General features: G+C 52.6%; 2 protein-coding genes across 11 annotated transcripts in view; one reads left to right on the forward strand and one right to left on the reverse strand.

The window, feature by feature from the left end:
- Positions 1-4,837, reverse strand: part of FAM120B (family with sequence similarity 120 member B) — a 56,239-nt gene extending 51,402 nt beyond the window's left edge. For 2 of the 10 annotated variants that reach the window (XM_087776851.1, XM_087776853.1), the window contains exons 1-2: positions 4,795-4,837; positions 281-1,326 (exon numbers count right to left, since the gene is read on the reverse strand). In XM_087776851.1, the coding sequence (XP_087632977.1) occupies positions 281-1,326; positions 4,795-4,837 (1,089 nt within the window). Of the gene's footprint in view, positions 1-280; positions 1,327-1,810; positions 1,986-3,206; positions 4,767-4,794 lie in introns of those variants that run through there. The other 8 variants (XM_087776855.1, XM_087776856.1, XM_087776854.1 and 5 more) reach the window with 8 other exon arrangements.
- Positions 4,838-11,359: 6,522 nt separating this feature from the next.
- On the forward strand, positions 11,360-20,173 carry DLL1 (delta like canonical Notch ligand 1). Its single transcript, XM_087775438.1, has 11 exons — positions 11,360-12,242; positions 12,444-12,755; positions 13,065-13,125; positions 13,398-13,655; positions 16,094-16,154; positions 16,633-16,763; positions 16,911-17,080; positions 17,219-17,435; positions 18,155-18,947; positions 19,065-19,179; positions 19,576-20,173. The coding sequence occupies exons 1-11, from the start codon at positions 12,183-12,185 to the stop codon at positions 19,579-19,581; spliced, it is 2,184 nt and encodes a 727-aa protein (XP_087631564.1). The 5' UTR covers positions 11,360-12,182; the 3' UTR covers positions 19,582-20,173.
- The last annotated feature ends 673 nt before the right edge of the window (positions 20,174-20,846 follow it).

A 20,846-nucleotide genomic window follows, 5' to 3' on the forward strand; every position in this document is an offset into this window, starting at 1 on the left:
ACTGTGCAATACATGGGAAGTACATCTCTACACCCAGCTATATACAGGAGCTACTCCCCATTATCCGACCTGCTTCAAAAAGAGAGTAAACACTTTTAATTAAATGTGCTGCATCTGCCCTGATCGTGATGCATGTAATAGTCCTAACCATGGCTGTACTTAACAGACAAAAGATTTTGCTCAAGCAAATGTAAATCAATAGGTTCGGTGTACTCATTACCAACTTCCACTAAGTAGTCACAGCAATTAAGTGACCATTAGGTTTTAAAAAACAAGGTACCTGAAAGATTTCCTTATCTTGACAAATGGCTGATTGTTGTTGAAGGGAGAACATCTGGCAATTTGTTACATTCGGAGGAATCCATGGAGACTGCTGCCCTGGCAGAAGATAGGACTCCACTCCTCTGCAAAGTAATGTCTTGTCTGATCCCAAAGGTAGCATCTCTTCCAAGCGTTTCAGGCTGCTGTACGAGCATGGAACTTTGGAGATGTAATTCGCTACAGCTAGAAGTATGTTTGTTCTTCTGTTGTAGCTGTTATTCTTGTGTGGACTGGTGACTAAACATTTATGCCAAAAACCTTCCAACAAGCTTTCTGGAACAACATCATTGCCAAGCAAGCAAGCAAAGAGAGGGAGGTGTGTCAAACTAAGACCCAACACACGGCAAAGATCTTCTCGAGAGTACATAACAGTGACCAGCCTGTCCAAACGGAGCTTCTCAATGGAAAAGTAGGGGCATGTATTATAGATGAGGTAGTCACTATCTTGCCCGAGAATTCCTATGCAGTTATGTTGCAAACCATACGCAGCCACCTCAAAGTCCGCCTCTTGCAATGTGCATACTGTTTTTTGACCAAGCGACTTCAGGGCAAAACGTGTAAAAGTAGGCAAAGCTGAGGGAACAACGAACATTCCTCTCCCTGGTTGTTTCCTGTGAGTCTTGATAAAGTGAAATATTCTGGCTATTTCCTTGCTATTCTGCAATCTCCGTTTGATCCACTCATCTCTCTTTTTCTCTTCTACCACTCCGTCAAAGTAAAACACCAACTCGATACCAGCTGCCATAAAAGCTTTAATAAAATCCTCTAAAACAGCAAGGTACTCCCGCCACTGGCCACCGCACACCCAGGATTCTGGTGTGTACCAATATCTAACACAACTCATGGCATCTACTACGATAACAGGCGGGAAATCAGGATGATCCATGCGATGTTTTTCTGCCATTTCTCTCAGATCTACTGTTCTGCATGCATCAGGGCAAACTCTTGCCACAAATCCCTGCAAACCTTTAATGCCCATGGCTGATCTCTGAAACTCACAGCGGTCTGAAAGAAGAAAAACAAAAACAACATTCTAAAATGCAATACCAAGAAACATAATGAAATTCTACAATCAAGAAAAAAGCAGCTTGGAAACTAAACTGTTATTTTTCTGCTTTTGCTGATAGCTTGTTGTGTTGTCCTGGCCTTTAAAGAGTTTGAACCAGTTTTCTTCCCATCAACAAACTGGACATAAGTACCCATTCACTTTGCCTTACACTTCTGCTTTTTGTATCAGCGAAAACTGTAAATATCAAAAGGTTTTGATAAATATAAGTTTAAAAATTTCAGACGAATAGCATAAAATATAGAAAAGTAGGCATTGCTAGAAAAACAAGTATAGACGTAATTAAAAGCTTTATAACAACCTAGCTGACAGCGTACAACACAGGAATTAATGGCTTGATTTTGACATCAAAAGTATACAAGCGTTTTTAATTGAAGTCGGCAGAAAAAAATACTGAATAACTTTGGAAATCAAGTCTTGTACCTTGATTGTGCAAATGGCTCAGTTACCATCTGAGTTCATAGACAGCAGTCCATTGATATGGCATCAGCTGCAACACCTCTATTTCTGCAACAGTTTTGGTAGTATCAGTTCTGCTTTGAATCAGAAATTCACTTCATTTTACCATCCTGTTATGTGAAGACATAATTTTCAAGACCTGTTTAAAGAATTAGAGATTTACCTATGTTTTGTGACTCTGCAAATCTATCATTAATAATGAAGTTAATATATTAAATGGGATTTCTAATATGCACAGCAATTTTGAACCAATCTACTTTAAAAGACGCACATGCAAACACTAGCTAGACATTAAATAATTAAAAATGGAATAAGCCTATTTTCAGTTTAGGAAATACCAAAAGACTGAAGAAGAGAGTCTCCGAATTCTGTGGCAGAACTTTACAGCATGCCAAATGAACCAATTTACACGTTCCATAGAGAGAGTTGTGAGATAAAATTAACACCATTGATGACCTCCATTTTTATTTCTAGAAATCTCAGTGCAAAGAAGTTTGTCACAGCGTCTACAATAGATGTGCCCTTTCCTCTACTACAGCATCAATTTCCTCTACCACAGTGCCATTGTATTTTAAAGGACCTTCCAATGAACAATGGAGGCAACAAGCTCCATCGAGCTTTGTTTTCTTCTTTATTCTCAGAAAATGTTTTGTTTTTCTTTTGATTTTACTCAAAAGTCAAATCCCTTCTCAGTTAAACAGTGAAGAATTTCACTATGTTTTAATTAAACAGGTACAATTTTTTCCGTTTTTCACACTGCTGATTTCTGATGTTCCAATTACGGACTGTCTCAGGAGTGTTACAATATACATGCTTATGGTATACAAAAAGAAAAAAAGGAAGTTGAATTCACAAAAGTATTGTGAATTGACAGCTTTTAAAGGTGTTCCTGAGTCCTCAGAGTTTAAATATCTAATACCCTCCAGATACAGTTTTTGAATACCATCCTCTTTAATCATAGAATTAGAGAATGGTTTGGATGCCTCTTTAATCATAGAATTAGAGAATGGTTTGGGATGGAAGGGACCTTTCAAGGCCATCTAGTCCAACCCCCCCCTGCAATGAGCAGGGACATCTTCAACTAGAGCAGGTTGCTCAGAGCCCCGTCCAACCTGACTTTGAATGTTTCCAGGGATGGGGCGTCTCTCTGGGCAACCTGTGCCAGTGTTTCACCACCCTCATTATAAAAAAATTTTTCCTTATATAATGCAATACGAAATACATGCAAAATAAAGCTGAGAGCATACAGTAGACCTCATTGTTATAAAATCAGAAATAAACGTGTACGAATCTGCTTCGCTGCTGCACATGGATACAAGGTAGGGCACTGCTCTCTCTATGATGCTACTTCCAGTGTTACCTGGGTGCCCTTAAGACTCCAGCCATTTGCTTTTCCAGGAAAGCTGCACCGCTGATTCCAAACAGTTTGAGCACTGGTGGGTTACTGCGTTTTTATTACTTTCCATGGAGACCTAGCAATGGGTGTGAAGGTCTTCATCTTTCAATCACTAACACATGTGGTCAGACTAAACGATCTGAGGTCACTACACAGGCGCAGTATCCACGGCACGTCTTACTTCTGCAGAAATGCACTGCGTCCAAGCAAGCTTTAGTTATGATTCAGTACAGATTCTGTCCATAGTCACTACACACCTAGAGCAAGGAGTGTGGTAAACAACTTATTAGCTATGCTGTACTGTAATAAATGGAAACAAACATCTTCCCACCTTCTCACACCTGTATTTGAAGCACTCCTCTTGCCTAACAATTTAAGCAAGTCTATGACACGGAGATTATCAGAAAAAATTTCCATTACCAATACTAGGTGAGCTTAATCAATAGCAAGTTCACACCCAAGCACATAAGCAAGCACCTTGGCCACTACTAGCATTTTAATACTACTATCAAACACATTCACTGAAAGCCTAATAAAAAATAAAGAGTTTATATTCTGTCAACCACCCTGTTTCACTGCTGAACAGTAACAGCCATGTGAAGGAAATCACTCTCTAATCCATCGCAGTAGCAGGAAAGAGAACAAGTAAAATCTACTGACTTGAGAAGTGCTTTCATCAGAGGCAGAAAAAAAAGCTGGCCGAATCAGGACTAAAATGTTTTATGTAGTAATGCTAAGTTTCCGAAAAGTGGAAAACATGCACGTTCTGTGCAACAAATGAAGAGTTTAAGGCTGGACACATATTTCCAATGTTACTCGTGTGAAATGGAGATATCTCACGTTACCATAGGATCTCAACTGCGCTACTATCAACTGCATGAATCTGCAGGGGGGAAAAAGTTTTCTCCACAAACTGAAATAATAAAAAACGTTCTCCCCCCCCCCCCCCCCCAGTTTTATACAGACACAAAAATTCAGAGAGATGACTCCTACAACAGCTGATGACACCACTAAACTTCACTTGTCAGCAAGCAACTACCACGATAAAAATTTTATTATGCCCACAGCAACAGGCAGCATTGCAAACGGTTGCTAGCAGAAACGTCCACAATAACCGCTCCAGCCCTCACAAGAGCCCTCTAGCCGAGGCCCACAGCACAAGGAGCAAAGGACGGGGAGCAAAGTCCTCCACTTCTGACGGGCAGCAGCGCACAGCCAGGCCCGCAGCCCCCCACGGCCTTGAAGGGCCGGAGCCTGTTCCCAAGGCACGGCAGCGGGAGGCCGCAGGCAGGCAAGCGAAGGGCCGGCAGTACCCGCCTGCCGCGGAGGGGAGGGCCGAGGCCTGCACCGGGCGAGGCGTGAGGGCCGCTGCCTCCAGCCCCGGAAGGGCCGAGCCCCCCGCTCCGGAGGCCGTGCGGCACCCGGGCCACGCTGCGAGCGAGAACCGGAGCTCCAGCCGCTCTCACCCCGGGACGAGCCCCCCCCGCCCCGCGCAGCGTGGCCGTTAAACGGCCGCCCGCCCGCCCCCTCCTAACGGTACCCCGGCACTGACCCGAGCCTGCGCTTCCGCTTCCCGCGGGGGCGGGGCTGCGCATGCGCCCGGCGGCCGGGCTGGGGCGGTGGCGGTCGCTGTCCCTGCCCGCCCCCCGCCCTGCCGGCGGGCAGCGCCGTCCCTGCCGGGACAGCCGGCGGCAGCGGGCCCCTTCGCATGACAGCGGCGGGGGGGCGAGGGGGGGCCGGGCTGGTTTGAACCGCGGCCGTCCCCGCCCGCGGCCTGGTGTCCCTCGGCTTTGTACGGCCACAATGGGGCCGGAGGGGCCATTGTGCCCCCGAACAAACCCAGCCGGGACGGGGGGGGCGCGGGACGGGGGGAGATGAAAGCGTCGCGCACCGAAACTGCTTGAAAACCCCCGAGTGGCGCACGGGAGATTTATGTGGCCCCTTGGCTGGGCGGCCTGCTGAGCCGCCCCGGCCCCGGGTGAACAAAGCGGCCCACGGCAGCCTGGCCGGCGGCGCGGCCGGGCCCCGGTCCGCAGCCGGGCGGGCGCCCGCTTCGCTCTGCTTCGCTCGGCGCTTGCCGCTGGCGGGGAGCCCCCGTTTCCCCGGGGCGACGGGGTAACGGCCTGGCCTGGCCTGGCCTGGCTGCGGGCGTGCGGGGAGCGCGACCGGCCTCCGCCCCGCCGGCAACAGGTGGGGACCCGAATAACTTCACATCTTTTCGGGGGGGAAAGAGGGACCTGGGGGAGCCGATGGGAGGATTAGATCAGATGTTACTGCCGGTGAAAAATTAAACAGAGCGGTGCTCTGGGGAGCACAGATTAATATATTTGGTGACTCCGCGTGCACAAAGCCTCACCATTGTAGCCGTGCCTGAATGCCTGTGAATAGGATGGAGCATATGTGGCCTGTCACCGCAGGTGCCCACATCTGTTCGTCTCCGGGCAGATGCTCTCAGAAAAGGGGAGAGCATTTCCAAAAGCTCGGGCCCGCCCCATCCATACCCATCCTCTTTCTCATAATCACCTTCTGCAGAGGAGTTTCTGCCCCCTCCTTCTCTTCCCTCCTCCCCCCCCCCGCCTTCCCTGCACATCCAGCGATGTGGAAAGAAATAAAACAGACGCAAATTGGAAGTGGCTCGGAAAGCCCTGATGATCGAACTGCTCCCCTCCCTCCGAAGTTTATTAGCAGCAGGTTTTGCGCTGCAGCCAGCACGCAACGCGCAAGACGTGCGCACCGGGCAAAGGGGGCTGCAGGCCGCAGGGGAACAGAAAAACCCTTCATGCGTGAAATGCAGCGCGGGACAGCGGCGCGCTGTGCTGGCCGTCGTAGGGGAAGAGTGGTCTGTGCAGCTACTGTCTGGAGTGGTAGTTTGCAGCTACTATTTAGAGTTCTGGCTTAAAATGACGATTAATAAAACGGGAAAAGAGAAGAGAGGGTTTCCCTATGAGAACTGGTGAGCGCAGCGAATATTGCTACAGAAGTCGGTAGCAGAAGGGAGTATTTCCAGCCATCCAGCAAAATCTCATAGCCGGAACGCAGAACATTTTTCTGAGAAGCGCTGTCATGTTTTTTATTGCACCTACATGATCTGAGCCCGATCGCTCCCTCTCCCTGCTCTGTGACACCCTGCCAAGACAAGCCGGGCCTCGGCGCAGGACGGGGTTACGCCGGGCTTGCCGGATGGGTGCTGGGGCGCCGGGAAAGTCTCGGGATCACAGGATATTTCGGGTTGGAAGGGACCTCAGAAGGTCATCTAGTACAAACGTGATCCGTGGTTTCTAGCGTGGCAGAGATCGCGAGTGTCCTTGGAGTCAAAGGGGGGCAAAGAGGCCAGTTCTCCCAGCGCCAGGCGGGGCGTGGGTGGTGGGAGCACCCGAATCGCCCTGTCCCAGAGCTGGGAGTGGGGAGGCAGCGGGGCCGCCCGGCCCGGGGCGCCCACGGGAGATTTCGGGGGAAGGTGCTGTCCCGGGCCGGGGGGAGCCCGAGGCCCCGGGGGAGAGCAAGGCGGGGGGAAGGCTCCTTCCCCCGTGCCCCTGATGTCCCCTCAGCCCCGGGAGGCCCCGCAGGGGTACGCAGCCCTCCGCCCTTGCCGCTCCGGGAGCGGCGGCAGCTCACGCACACGAGTGACCGATTTTATCCCTCGTAGTTTCCCACAAGCAAAATCCCGTCGGAAGCAAGCCAGGGCGCAAACCCAAACAAACACGTAGCGCCGGGGAGCGGGGCGGGGGGGCTCGCTTTCTCCTCGTGTGCAATCAGTAAAACACATATAGGGGCCACTTCGGGATTTGCCCAGGGAGGGCTGGAGAGCAGCTGGCTGCGGTAATCTCCTCGGGAGACAAAGGAATGCCCCGTCGGTCCCAGGATCACAGGTAAACACACAACCATTGTCATGAAAATGAGGGGCTAGGATAGGGCCGGAGCAGATGATTTGCGATTTGAAAAAGGAGCTGGGGGGGGGAGGGAAGGCCCAGAGCTGCTTATCTATCATCTGGCCTCGCTGTGTGCCAGCTGAGCCACGCGACCGCCCTTTCTTATTCTAATCAGCACATGCCTTTGCAACTCCGGGCTAACCTACGCGCCAAACTTCTTAATCCCCCGCCCCGCACACGGCAAGGGCGGCGGCGCGCCCCGCCGCCACCGCCGCACCTCCGCCACCGCCCGCCCCGGGTCGCGGCGGGGCGGGGCCCCGGGCAGCGCCGGCACCCCGGGCCCGGCGGAGGAGGCCGAGCCCCGGCCCGCAGGCGCCCCGCCTGCCCTCCCCTCCCCTCCCCTCCCCTCCCCTCCCACCCCGGCCCGGCCCGGCCCGGGGGGACAGGTGAAGGGGGCGTGCGGGAGGGCTGCGGCGGAGGGGCGGCCGCGCACACATACCTCCGTAGGGGCTATAGAACTAATTAAAATATTACGCACACTCGGCTACACATAGCTCCACACGGACGCGTCCCTCCGCCGACGCACCGTTCGCCATATGTCCGGAGCCCTCCGTCCCGGGAAAAATCAGGGTTGCGCGCCAGCGATGGCAGCGCGTCGCGCTAATTAACACCCCCCCCCCCCCCCCGCACTCCCGCTTTTGAAGTGACTTTTCCCATAATCTGGCTCGCTTAGAAATCAAAGCTGCGGCTGGCGGCGAGCTCTCGGCCGCGCTGCTGCGCGGCGGGACCGTAAATCCCGGCCGGGGCCGGAGAGGGGGGCCGGCCGGCCGGCCTTGCCCGACGGGCGCCAGTCAGGGGCAGGGAGGGAGAGCACAATACCCCGCCGGCCCCGGCGAGCCGCTGGCAGGCGGGGCCGGGCCCGCCGCGTCCCGGCCGTGCGGGGTCACCGCGCCCCGACGGGGCCCCGGGCACCGCGCCCGCCCCCGGGGGGTCCCGCGGCCGGCGGGGCGGCCGCGGCCGGGCAGGGCAGGGCTGGGCGTCGGGCGGGACCGGACCGTCCGTCCGTCCGTCCCCGGCAGCGGGGTGCGCGGGCGCGGGTAACAGCGCGGGGGGCGGCGGGGGGCGGCGGGCGAGCGCGGTGCGGAGACACGCGGTTGGGAGCGAAAAAGCGCCATTTGGTTGGGAGCAGATGGCTGGCTGGGGGGCTGATCGCGTCTAAAGGCGTGTCATCCCCCTTCAGCGAGAATCCCTAAGGGCTCCCCTTGTCTTCGAAATCAATGAAAATTAAAGTGCAGAGAATGGATGAATAGTTAGACCTCGAGTCCCTCCTTTGTTCGCCTCAGCTACTGGTGGGCAGGAGTTAAACTACAACAGCCTCCTATAGAAACACTTAAGTTAAACAGTCTCCCCGTTAGCCCAGCATCTGAAAGAGAGAGGGAGAGGGGGGAAAAAAGCAGAAAAAGGAGCTTTCTGCTTGATTTCCCCAATACAGAATCGCGTGGCATAAATTAAGCCGGAGAAGAATGAGCGCCGTGGGCAGGATCCTGCCGGCTCTCACGGCGCCTTTCAGTCACGCTCAGCAGCGGTAATCGAGAAATCTGTGCCACGTCAATTTAACAAATACCCGGTACCGAAGGGGGGTTGTTAAGGATTTGGGGGCAAGTTTTTTCGGGTCTTTTTTTTTTTTTTTTCTTCTCTATCGCTAGGTTAAAGCCCTCGCGCGTGTAACTTTTTATTTCCAGTTTTTTAAGCAAGGGGATGCCAATGGACCAACTTTCTCTCTCGCGTAGATGAAAAGATCCGCGGTGATATATCACTACTTCTCGCCTCCACCGACGAGCTACCCCCAAATTTCAAGACAGATATTGCCCCCCTCCCGCCCCACTCGCTTAGTAAACCCGATACCAAATGATTTTTTTTTTCTCTCTCTCTCCTGCGATAACGCCGCAGCAAAGTTTGCGAGGCAGCGGCAAGCCACTTGAAAAGATGTCGACGCTAGGTGGCAAAAGTAACGTGCAGTGAAGCCCGGCGTCGCCGGGGGGGGGCGCGGCCCCCCCGCTCCCCGCCGCAGGGGCCGGGCACGGCGGGGGCGGGCGGCCCGGCCTCCCCTCGGGGACCCGCCGCCCGCTCCGCTCCGCTCCCTCCCGGGCCGCCCTCCCGGCGCCCTCGCACGCTGCCCGCGGCGTCGCTGCTCCCCTCTCTGCCCAGACGGAACTCCGGGGTGGGGAAAAAAAAAAACAAAACAACAACAAAAAACCCAAACCCCAAACATTCCTGTACATTTAGGCTTTCGCTTAAGCGTCGAGGGGCGGGGAGAGGGGAGAAGAGGAGTACCTGGATGCAGATGCCTCGTTCGACCGAAATTAGATGTAAAGGACGCACACGGTGAGCGGCAAAGCGTTGGAAAAGTCTGGATGGTCGTTTAAATGCCGAGGGTACCTGCCTGGGTTTGGGGTAGGTGCCACAAACCCCCAGTAAATGAACGTGGGCAGCTACAGTCCTGGAACAGTCAAGAAGAGCTGGGCTGAATGAACTCATTAGTGATTTTCTTTTAATTGGTATTACCCAATGCTTTTACTTTAAGAAGTCTTTAAGAATTTTTTTTTTCCTAGCGCATTGTAAGATAATTTGTGATCAAGACATCTGCTTCAATGAAAGTCACATTTTGCCATGCAAATGCACGTTTCAACCCAATAAAGTCGCCATAATAAGGCTTTTAGCACGGCATACCTACAGTGAGGTTATTGTAGCCAAATCCTCTCCTTTCGCACACACGCTTAATCTGTGCTGAAATGATCTGTTACAATTAAAATGACATTTACAGAGACAGTTACACCTTGCATCCTAATGAATCCGGCTGCGCCTACCGAAGGTGTTTAAACAGAGGGCCCGAACAAAGTGGAAAACCCCGCTTCGGGTGACATGCCAGAGTCGCCCTCCAACTTTTATCTCCCGCTTCCATCCATCATTAAGAAACTGCTCAAATGGCAATCGTCCCTATCCCTCTTTCACCGCACCCGTAAACTCCTTTCCGTGTTTTTAAGATCAAAACAAAAGTTCTAGTGTCTGATGGATATGTAAAAAAATAATAAGGTGACGGTTGGTGTAAAGTTGGTTTTTTTGTTTTTTTTTTTTTTTTTTTACGGAGGGGGGAAGTGCTGGAAGGGATTTCTTTAAAAAATGTGCGGACATTGTTGTAGAGGCAGTAGCGTGCGCCGAGGGGAGCTCTTTCTCTCCCTCGCATTGTGCAGGGAGCAGGTGCTGTCTACATTACCATACAGCTGAGAGCACAAAGAGCTAACTGATTCAGCCCTCACACAATAACAAACGGCCTTAATGACAGCCACGCGAACGACACACACCAAACTCACTTTTTACTAAGCTGAAGGAGGAAAAAAGAGAGAGAGAGGGCGAGGTTGCTGGTGATGATGATGATAATCATAGAGGGGTGCGGGACCCGGGCGGAGCGGCTGGCTCTCTCCGGCAGCGCTGGTGGCGGGGACGGGACCGGCGGAGCCCCGCAGCCGGAGCCCCGCAGCCGGGTCCCCTCCGCCGCTCCCCTCCCTCCGCCGGTCCCAGCCGCCCGCGCCCTCCCCCGCCGCCGGGACCCGCGGGGACCCCCCTTCCCTCCGCCGCCGGGATGAGCGCTGAGAGCGGAGCCAAGGGAAGAGCCGGCCCCGGCTCCCAATCCCGCCCCCCCTCCCCAATTATCCCGGTTGTGCCAGGGGAAACGCGGTGTGAATTTCAAGGGATCAGCTTCCCCTTGTTGTGGCTCGCTGGCTCCCACCTCCCTCGTCCCTTTAAAGCCGAAGATGCCCCTTGGAAGCGGCCGTGGTCGCCGAGTTACTTTTTGGGGGCACGGCGGTGGCTTTGCACGTTTCAGGAGGTAATTGCAGCCCGCCCTCCCCGCGGCCGTTTTCTCGGCGGAGCGTGTTGCGCGGCCTCTCGCCGGTGCGGCGGGGGTGTTACCCTCTCCCCGGAGCAGAAGGGGGATTCTTGCGGTTACCAAATTTGCAGGAATGTAAATGAGCACGTTTTGTGAGCGCGGAGGGGAGGGGGAGGAGGGTTGCACATTTTACAGCTCACTGACCATTTGGCGATCCATTGAGAGGAGGGTTTGGAAAAGTGGCTCCTTTGTGACAGCTCTAGCCAGATTGGGGGGCTGCTCATTTGCATCTCATTAGGCATGCAGGCGGCCGGCGGGATATAAGGGAGGCAGGCGCCCAAGGAGAGGCAGATCCTTAGCGCTTCACCCTCGGAGAGAGCCGCCGAGCCGAGCCGCGCCGCGGCGCAGAGCAGCCCCCTCCCCCGTGGGAGCACACCCGGACACGCTCAGCGCGCCGCTATTGAGACACGAGCTTATTTTTGTTGGCCGGGATTCCTCTAAAAACAAAAGTAAGCCCACAACGAGGAAAGAGAGCTTCGCTTCTTTTGCAAAAAAAAAAAAAAAAAAAAAAAGAAGAGGGAAAGGGGGACCAGGGCTCCGACGTGACCTGCCCGCCGCCGCCTGACACCCGCCAGCCCCGACGTGCGCAGGGCGAGCGCAGCCGCGCAGAGCCGCGCAGAGCCGCTCCCGCACCTCACCCCACCGGGAATTATCGCCGCGTCCGCCGCTGCCTCTGCAGGGATTTCCAGATCGCCGATTTTTAAATCTTCCTTGGGAAGCCTTTTCTCTGCCTCTGTTGGGAATTAAGTTGCTTTTATTTTTTTTTATTTTTTCTTCCTGGAGAAAAGGAGGAGCACCGTGGATTGGGAAAGAAAAAGAGTTTAGCAGATTAATCTTAACCTTTTTTCTTTTTTTTTTCTTTTTTTTTTTTTTTTCCTTTCTTTTCCTTTTGCCGTCCGAAAGAGCTGTCAGTCGCCGACAGGCTACACCTAGAGGTATCGACAGAGGGGAAAAAAAAAGTCAGAGACACTCCTGAAAGAAGGAGACCGTGACACTAACTCTTCCAGCTCTGCTGGGGCGTGCGGCTTTGGCCGCTGTGTTTCCCCCCGCCCCCGAGAGACACTTTCCCCTCTGACGAGAAGACAAGGGGGAGGAAAGCGAGGGCACCAGAGCTGCCCCTCCAAAATGGGAGGTCGGTTCCTGCTGACGCTCGCCCTCCTCTCGGTGCTGCAGAGCCGCTGCCAGGTAAGTGCCCGCGGGGTGGGGGGCAGAAATACCTGCGGCGGTCCCTGCCTGCCCCGGGGGGGCCCGCCGGCTGTCGCTGCCAGCCGCGGCCGGGAGAGGCGGGGCGGGGGGCGTCAGTGCCGCCGACGGCCGGCGGGGCTGGGGTCGGGCCGGGGGAGCGGGCCGCTCGGCGGGCTGACGGCCGCTGTCCCCGCCCCGCAGGTCGGCGCCTCCGGGGTCTTCGAGCTGAAGCTGCAGGAGTTTGTCAATAAGAAGGGGCTGCTCAGCAACCGCAACTGCTGCCGCGGGGGCGGCCCGGGCGGCGGCGGGCTGCAGCAGTGCGACTGCAAGACCTTCTTCCGCGTCTGCCTCAAGCACTACCAGGCCAGCGTCTCCCCCGAGCCGCCCTGCACCTACGGCAGCGCCATCACCCCCGTCCTCGGCGCCAACTCCTTCAGCGTCCCCGACGGCGCAGGCGGCGCCGACCCCGCCTTCAGCAACCCCATCCGCTTCCCCTTCGGCTTCACCTGGCCCGTAAGTGGGGGGGCGGCGCGGGAGGGGGCGGCCCGCATCCCCTCCCCTCCCATCCCCTCCCCTCCCGTCCCGTCCCATCCCATCCTATCCCATCCCATCCCATCCCATCCCATCCCATCCCATCCCATCCCATCCCATCCCATCCCATCCCACGCACCCCGGCCACCCCAGCTGGGTGAGCGCCTTTCCGAGGGGCCACCGAACCTCCAGGGGGGACTGATAACTCCTGGGGGGCTGGGGGCGCTGCCCCCCAGCCCTGCCTGCTCTCACGCTCTCCCGGTGGGTTGTCTCTGCTCCTTCTTTCCCCAGGGCACCTTCTCGCTCATCATTGAGGCTCTGCATACGGACTCTCCTGATGACCTCACCACAGGTAACTCTCCTGAAACAGACCCTTCCCCGGAATAATCCCAGCCCTGTGGCCCCACTCGGCCCCTCTCTCTGTGGTATGCAGCACATTCCCCCCATCCCATCCCTGCTTCTCTTCAGGAGACCGTGGGAAGAGAGGCCAACCTGTTGACACGCAGTCCTATAATCCTGCCTCTGCACTTCCCCTCCCACCAGAGACCCCCAGTTGAGCGTCTTCCTACGCCCCTGCCTGCTTCGGGCTTCCTAATCACGCCTCTCCTCTCCACTTTCACACAGAAAACCCCGAGCGCCTCATCAGCCGCCTGGCCACCCAGAGGCACTTAGCGGTGGGTGAAGAGTGGTCCCAGGACCTGCACAGCAGCGGCCGCACTGACCTCAAGTACTCCTATCGCTTCGTGTGTGATGAGCACTACTACGGAGAAGGCTGCTCTGTCTTCTGCCGCCCCCGGGACGATGCCTTTGGTCACTTCACTTGCGGAGAGCGTGGCGAGAAAGTCTGCAACCCGGGCTGGAAAGGCCAGTACTGCACTGAGCGTGAGTGTCCACCTTCTTGTCTCCCCGGGCGCCAGTTGCAGCAGTGTCCCCTGAGCTCTTGCGGGGGCGTTTCTCTGACATCAGGCCCCATGGGAGAGGGGGAACCAGGCTACAGCGGGTGGAGGTCTGGTGCTGTGTACAGGCTTTACTGGTGTGGGGGACGGGAGGTCCTCAGCATTGCCACAGAAAGGTAATGCAGACAGCCCCTTCTCAGTAAATGTCAGTGCCAACATTACACTCTTGCTCATTTGCTGTAGACATCAAACATGGTAGCAAAATGTTCAGCAGTTGCTTGGGGGATTTATTAAAATATACCAGGACTACTTTTTATACCTAGCCGCCCCTTCAACCATGGTATATTGATACCATCATACATGGCTTCAGGAGAGGGAGCTAGGCTTTGGCAACATCCATGCGGCAGGCCAATTGGTAGGCTTGTTATGGTCCAATGTCTTGCCACCTTGTACTGAGAAAAGTGTTGAGAGGTCCAAGATATTCTCTGTGGCTTCTAGACCGTACATTTCTCATTCGGGGTGCTCAGAAACTGCCACTAACAGAGGCTGTTGCACCTGGAGCCACAAGAACGTTCAACTTCTTCCCCATCTCTCCTCTGTGCCATTGCCACGATCATTACTACTAATAAAGTAGTGAGGGACATGAGTTTTAAAGTACACCTGACGCTGGAAGTTGTTGAGGAATGTGATGTGTTGATAGAGCAGGAAAAGCTGGGACAGTAAGCAGATCACAGAGAGGATAGTCAGGGATGTCAGACACCTGCAGCTTTGTGCAAGGTTACCGCCCGTTGTAGATACACAGGGGTGTACACCCAAACATGCCCACAGAGCTCCTGCTGCAGCATGTGATGGCATTCTCTGTTTGTGTGTATACACAGATCTGAAGTACGCTGGCAGATGACGTGCTGGGCGATGACTGCCAGTCATCAAAGGGCCAGGCAGGCAGGGAGAAAACAGTTATGGGCTGTAAAGCAGCCTCTCGGTTTTCTTCTTGTTGTGTTTTCGTTTTTCTTAAAGCCCACCTACACTGTGGTCTCGGCTGAGCTGCTATCAAAGGAGCCCAGATTGGTTATTCACAGTGTCAGTGACTGCTAGGATGCTTTTAGCAGTTCGTGGTACAATGTCGCACAACAAACAGCAGGCAGAGGGGCTCGCATTTCCTTTGATAGTGTTTTAAATAGGAACTACAACCTTTCCCATGATCAAAAGTGCCTAGCCCAGTTGTGTCGAGGGGTGGGGAAAAAGGAAGCATTTTGATAACGAGCTCTTTCGGGGCTGTCAGCACTTTTGGATGCCTGTACTTCGCTGCTCTTCCCACAGCAAAGTAGAAGCGCTCTGTCTTTCTTGACTTGTTCTGTCCGCTCTTCGCTCTGCTTTCCCTCTCAGAAAACAACAGCTTATAAGAGCGACGCAAACCTACTAGGCAGGGGATGTGTTTATGTGTGCATGCAAAAGGAATGTTTTGCCGTTAGAGAGCGGAGCTGCCAGTCGCAGATTGCTTCCCGTCGCCTTGCCCCCAGCTCCATTCTTTCCAACTTGGAGGCGATCTGATTATCAGGGCCGATTCTTTCTTTCTTTTTCTCCCCCCCGCCCCCTTCCCCTCGCATGCCATTGTCTCCGGCTGGCTTTGTTGAATTAAAACTTTGCAGTGCCTGCTTAATGAGTTCCATAACCAGGCGAAGTAATGAGCAGAAGTCCCTTTTTTTCCCGTCCCTCATCCTCCCTCCCGCTGGCCCGCTTACCTCTTTTACCAGGGCTGCATCCACCCGCCCGCCCCTTTTCGGAGCGGGGCGGAGGGGGGGAAGGAGGGAGGAAGAACTTTAGACTTATTTATTTGAATAAGAAGAAGAAGAAAAAAAGTTTTTTTGCAGCGAAATCACGCGCGTGCCATAGATTAGCTGTGGGCAGGGATAGGCTGCCCGGCCGCCGGCCGCCGGCCCCATTGGCTCCGGGGCCGGGGTATTGTTGCAGTGGGGCAGCTGCTGGGAGAGAATAGACAATAGAGCAGCTGTCTTGCACTGGCACCCTGCACACCAGCTGTCCACTCTTATCTGCACACACACTTTCGGGGGATATTAAGAGGTGGAGCTGTGTGCATAGAATTGGAAAAAAGGACTTCTGACCCTCACTGGGAAGGGAAGGGGGGTGAGGGGCTGTGGGGAAGGGAGCAATTGTGAGCCCTCTTTTGTCTGTGTGCAACTGTATTAAGAAGAATGCTCATCCCCGGCGATAAGTAAAGTGCCCAGTTACGGGGCGAGATCAATACTCCTGCAGGCTCCAGAGATTAACTCAGCTGCACTTAACTGCCCCGACCTAGTAAAAGGGGCTCGCTCCCCACCCACAAGGTGCTTTCGGGATCGGACTTGTAAAAGGGAGGTGTTGGGCCCCGGTGCTGATGTCTCTCCCTGCTTGGCTTGTTTACAGCGATTTGTTTGCCTGGATGCGATGAGCAACACGGCTTTTGCGACAAACCTGGGGAATGCAAGTAAGTTTTCCACTCCCCTCCTGCTCCCTTCTTCGTCTTTAACGTTGATGCTCTGGGATTAAGTAAGCCATCGGTCATTTGCAGGGTCGGTTGAAATGCCCTTCTTCATATTAGATGGTAATTTGAGAAATCCAGGTGATGCCAGATCAAAGTATTAATCTACAAGTCAAACATCAGTGCCATTAATATTAACCTAATGAGTTTACAGGGCTGTGTGTAAGGTTTAGCTGTTTGTTACTAGAGTAAACAAATTAACTACCTGGAACCGTGGCTCTATCTAAGGAAGTGGAAGAAATAGCTGGGACCGATGAAAGCTGATGCTACGGTTAGACTCGGTGACTTTCTCACATGAAGGATCACTGAGGGCTTTTAGGAAACTTGATCCCTGGCATCAGTGTGTTTGCAGAGTTTGCGATAGGGTTTCCAACTGTGAGAAATCTAAATCTGATGAGACTTTGTTGTTGGGTTTTTTTTTCAGATGCAGAGTGGGTTGGCAGGGGCGATATTGTGATGAGTGCATCCGATACCCAGGCTGCCTTCATGGTACCTGTCAGCAGCCGTGGCAGTGCAACTGCCAGGAAGGCTGGGGTGGCCTTTTCTGCAACCAGGGTGAGTTCTCAGTCCCTGCCCGAGCGTCTGTTTTAAGACGCAGAAAGCAAGCGGCTATTTCCAGCTCACCCACCCTATGCTAACCTTGCAAAGTAGCAAGTATCTTGACTGCCCTCTTTTTAAAAAAAAAAAAAAAATCTTTTACAGACCTGAACTACTGCACCCACCACAAGCCCTGCAAGAACGGTGCCACATGCAGCAACACTGGTCAGGGGAGCTACACTTGTTCTTGCCGACCTGGGTACACAGGCTCCGACTGTGAGATTGAAATCAATGAATGTGACGCCAACCCTTGCAAGAATGGTGGAAGCTGCACGGTAAGTTTGAGTTGCTTGTGCCATCTGAAACCCCAAGGGAGGAGTTAATGTCAGTTTTACTGATTTTCAAAATCCCTTTTTGCATTTCAGAGCAACTTCAGGTAAATATTTTGACTATTTCTCATTTCTTCCCCCCAGGATCTTGAGAACAGCTACTCCTGTACCTGCCCCCCGGGCTTCTATGGTAAAAACTGTGAGCTGAGCGCAATGACTTGTGCCGACGGACCATGCTTCAACGGTGGGCGATGCACCGACAACCCTGATGGGGGATACAGCTGCCGCTGCCCACTGGGTTATTCTGGGTTCAACTGTGAAAAGAAAATCGATTACTGCAGTTCCAGCCCTTGTGCTAATGGTAAGGCCAAACATGCTACAGTGGCCTTCTAAAAAGGAGACCATCCAGTTATTTTGGCTTCTGGTCTGGAGTTCATAACGAGGCCCACTGATCAACCATGGCCCATGTCATGTCAATAGTTGACTTGGTGGAGGAACTGTACTTAAAAAGTAATGGTGTGGTTTGGGCCGCTGCTGCAGATTGCATTTTCTCAAGGGGTGACTGCGGCCAGGTTACTTGGCCTGAAACTTCATGCATAAAAATGTGGAGGTTTATACTTACAAATGTTTTGCAAAGACTCTTTGAGGTCTGTGGATGCAAAATGCTGTACAAGCGCTAAATATTATTACTGGTAATCTGGTAACAGTAATCTTCCTGTTTTGATTAAACTAGAGAAGACTTTCTTTACTGCAGTCCTCCTCATTCATTGCCACTCAAACTCTGTAATGTGAGATCGTGGTGTTAACCTGATCTGGACTAGCTTTGTTGTCCAAGCTGAGTGAAATGTTAAAAAGGCAATAGGATGGAGAATGAAAAATAGATCTGATTAACAAATATCTTCCCTAAAGAAAACCCATATTTTTTATGGTGGGTCAGACTTGGCAAAGGTTGAGCTAACCTCTCAAAAAGAAAGCTTTTCTCAGCTGCCGGTTGCGACAGTCGCCCCGAGAGCAGCAGGTGGGAGGCTGTCGGGTCTGGCTGCCCACCACTCAGCGCTCATCCCCCTTGATGTCTTGCAGGAGCCCAGTGCGTCGATCTGGGGAACTCCTACATATGCCAGTGCCAGGCTGGCTTCACGGGGAGACACTGTGATGATAACGTGGACGACTGCGCCTCCTTTCCCTGCGTCAACGGAGGGACCTGCCAGGATGGCGTCAATGACTATTCCTGCACCTGTCCCCCGGGATACAACGGGAAGAACTGCAGCACCCCGGTGAGCAGATGCGAACACAACCCCTGCCACAACGGGGCCACCTGCCATGAAAGAAACAACCGCTACGTCTGTGAGTGCGCCCGGGGGTACGGCGGGCTCAACTGCCAATTTTTGCTCCCTGAGCCGCCTCAGGGGCCGGTCATCGTCGACTTCACCGAGAAGTACACGGAAGGCCAGAACGCCCAGTTCCCCTGGATCGCCGTCTGCGCCGGGATTATTCTGGTCCTGATGCTGCTGCTGGGGTGCGCTGCTGTGGTCGTCTGCGTCAGGCTCAGAGTGCAGAAGAGGCACCACCAGCCTGACGCCTGCAGGAGCGAGACCGAGACCATGAACAACCTGGCGAACTGCCAGCGTGAGAAGGACATCTCCATAAGCGTCATTGGTGCCACTCAGATTAAAAACACGAATAAGAAAGTAGACTTTCACAGTGATAACTCTGATAAAAATGGCTACAAAGTCAGATACCCATCAGTGGATTATAATTTGGTGCATGAACTCAAGAACGAGGACTCTGTTAAAGAGGAGCACAGCAAATGTGAAGCCAAGTGTGAAACATATGATTCAGAGGCAGAGGAGAAAAGTGCAGTACAACTAAAGAGGTACCTCTCACATCTGAGTGCGGGGGGCAGCTTGACTCTGAAGGGGGTGTGTGTGTCTCATAGGTAGCGTTAAGCAACAGCCATCTGACCTGTGTTGTCTCTTTTTGTCTTCAATAGTGATACTTCTGAAAGAAAACGACCAGATTCAGTATATTCCACTTCAAAGGACACAAAGTACCAGTCGGTGTATGTCATATCAGAAGAGAAAGACGAGTGCATCATAGCAACTGAGGTTAGTATACTGCCTGGCAGTTGGAACAGCAGAGAAAAGTCGCAATGCGCCACCCTCATCTAACACACGTCAGGGCAGCTAAACTCTTTCCCATGGTGCCGCAGCAATTTGTACCTGTTGAAATCCAGCCAGCTCAAGTTTGTTGTGCTGTGGATGTTGTAAGTATGTAATAAGCATAGTGACTCACTGCTCTGGATGTTACGGGTACGACGACTTTTGCAGGCGAGGGTACAATAACAGCGTGGTTGTGGTCTGCTGACCTGCCCCTTTGTGTGCTTCACGCAGAGTCCATTCTTGCCCGACAAAAAGACAGAGTCCCGACCTCTGCAGCCTTACAGCCCTCTTCTTACTTTCCATTAACCTCTCCCAATCTCTGCCCGTGTTTTCTCTCACCAGGTGTAAACCAGAGGTGATATGGCAAGGTGGTTGTTCAGAACAATTTCAGAGGAGACGTGCCCCGATGAATGCTGCTGAAAGAGGAATGGGAGATAGATTCCTTCACTGACTGCTGCTGAGAAACTAAATTCAGGCTTGAGCTGGTTCTCTACTGAAGTTAGCAAAGTGACTGCAAAATAAAGAAACAAGATGGACACCAGGCAAGGGTCTGTGTTCAAGGATTACTGTTGCACTGCCTTTTATGAATTTTATCATTGCACTATGGTCAGTTGCTTTTCTATATATATTTAAATGAATGGACTTAATTACTACATAAGAAGCATGCACTGCCTGAAGTGTATATTTTGGATTCTTATGAGCCAGTCTTTTCTTGAATTAGAGATACAAACACTGCCTTTATTGTCTTTTTTGATACTAAAATGTGTTTTTACTAGGTGAGAAAAAGTGTGTTATTTTTTTGAATCTGTAAAAATATTTTCATGATAATTGTAAAGCTTGAGTATTTTGTGATGTTCATTTTTTTTATAATTTAAATTTTTTGGTAAATATGTACAAAGGCACTTCGGGTCTATGTGACTATATTTTTTTGTATATAAATGTATTTATGGAATATTGTGCAAATGTTATTTGAGTTTTTTTTTACCGTTTTGTTAATGAAGAAATTCATTTTTAAAATATTTTTCCAAAATAAATATTATTAATGATAACCAGAGTGCTATGTTTATTCCATAACCGATGATGAACTGACTGAACCTTGCAACCAGGCATCTGCCAGGCTTCTGTGGACTCATGGGTGGGTGGGATAGCACCGAGACCTATCACAAAGACTGGGGAACAACTTGTTCTGTGTAGACCTCCCTCTTTCCCCTCCTAACCTTCTGAACTGTTGACCCCACGGTTGTGCTCGCTCTTACCCCAAAGGCGAATGTCTGTCAAAACCTTGAGTAACGTTTGCTCAGTCATGTTGGGCTGTGTATATATAAACACATACGGCATCACTTCCCGAGGAAGAGCAGCACGAGTGCACTCCGTTGCAATCCAGATGTGGGGCTCGTCATGACTCAGCTCTTCATTTCTCATAACCTGAAACACTTGCCTGGAGTCCAGGGGAGTTTGGGACACCCAGGGCAGGCCGGCGAGGGCCCCCAGCTCAGGTCCTTGATGCGCACCCGTGGGATGTGATCTCCCCCAGTCACACCTGCTGGGGGGTTGCACTTCCCTCTCCAGGAAAGGGGGACACTGAATTGACTGGTGGCCACAACTCTCCTGGC

Source organism: Nipponia nippon, unplaced genomic scaffold (genome assembly GCF_047370975.1).
Source record: "Nipponia nippon isolate SJK-2023a ecotype South Korea unplaced genomic scaffold, ASM4737097v1 scaffold_4, whole genome shotgun sequence".
In the NCBI taxonomy this organism is placed as follows: domain Eukaryota; kingdom Metazoa; phylum Chordata; class Aves; order Pelecaniformes; family Threskiornithidae; genus Nipponia; species Nipponia nippon.

Excerpts from the sequence above, each read along its gene's own strand:
- DLL1 (XM_087775438.1), top strand. The coding sequence starts at position 12,183 with ATGGGAGGTCGGTTCCTGCTGACGCTCGCCCTCCTCTCGGTGCTGCAG. Across the intron at positions 16,764-16,910 it reads TGGCCTTTTCTGCAACCAGG|ACCTGAACTACTGCACCCAC; the intron begins GTGAGTTCTCAG and ends AATCTTTTACAG. Across the intron at positions 17,436-18,154 it reads TTCCAGCCCTTGTGCTAATG|GAGCCCAGTGCGTCGATCTG; the intron begins GTAAGGCCAAAC and ends GATGTCTTGCAG.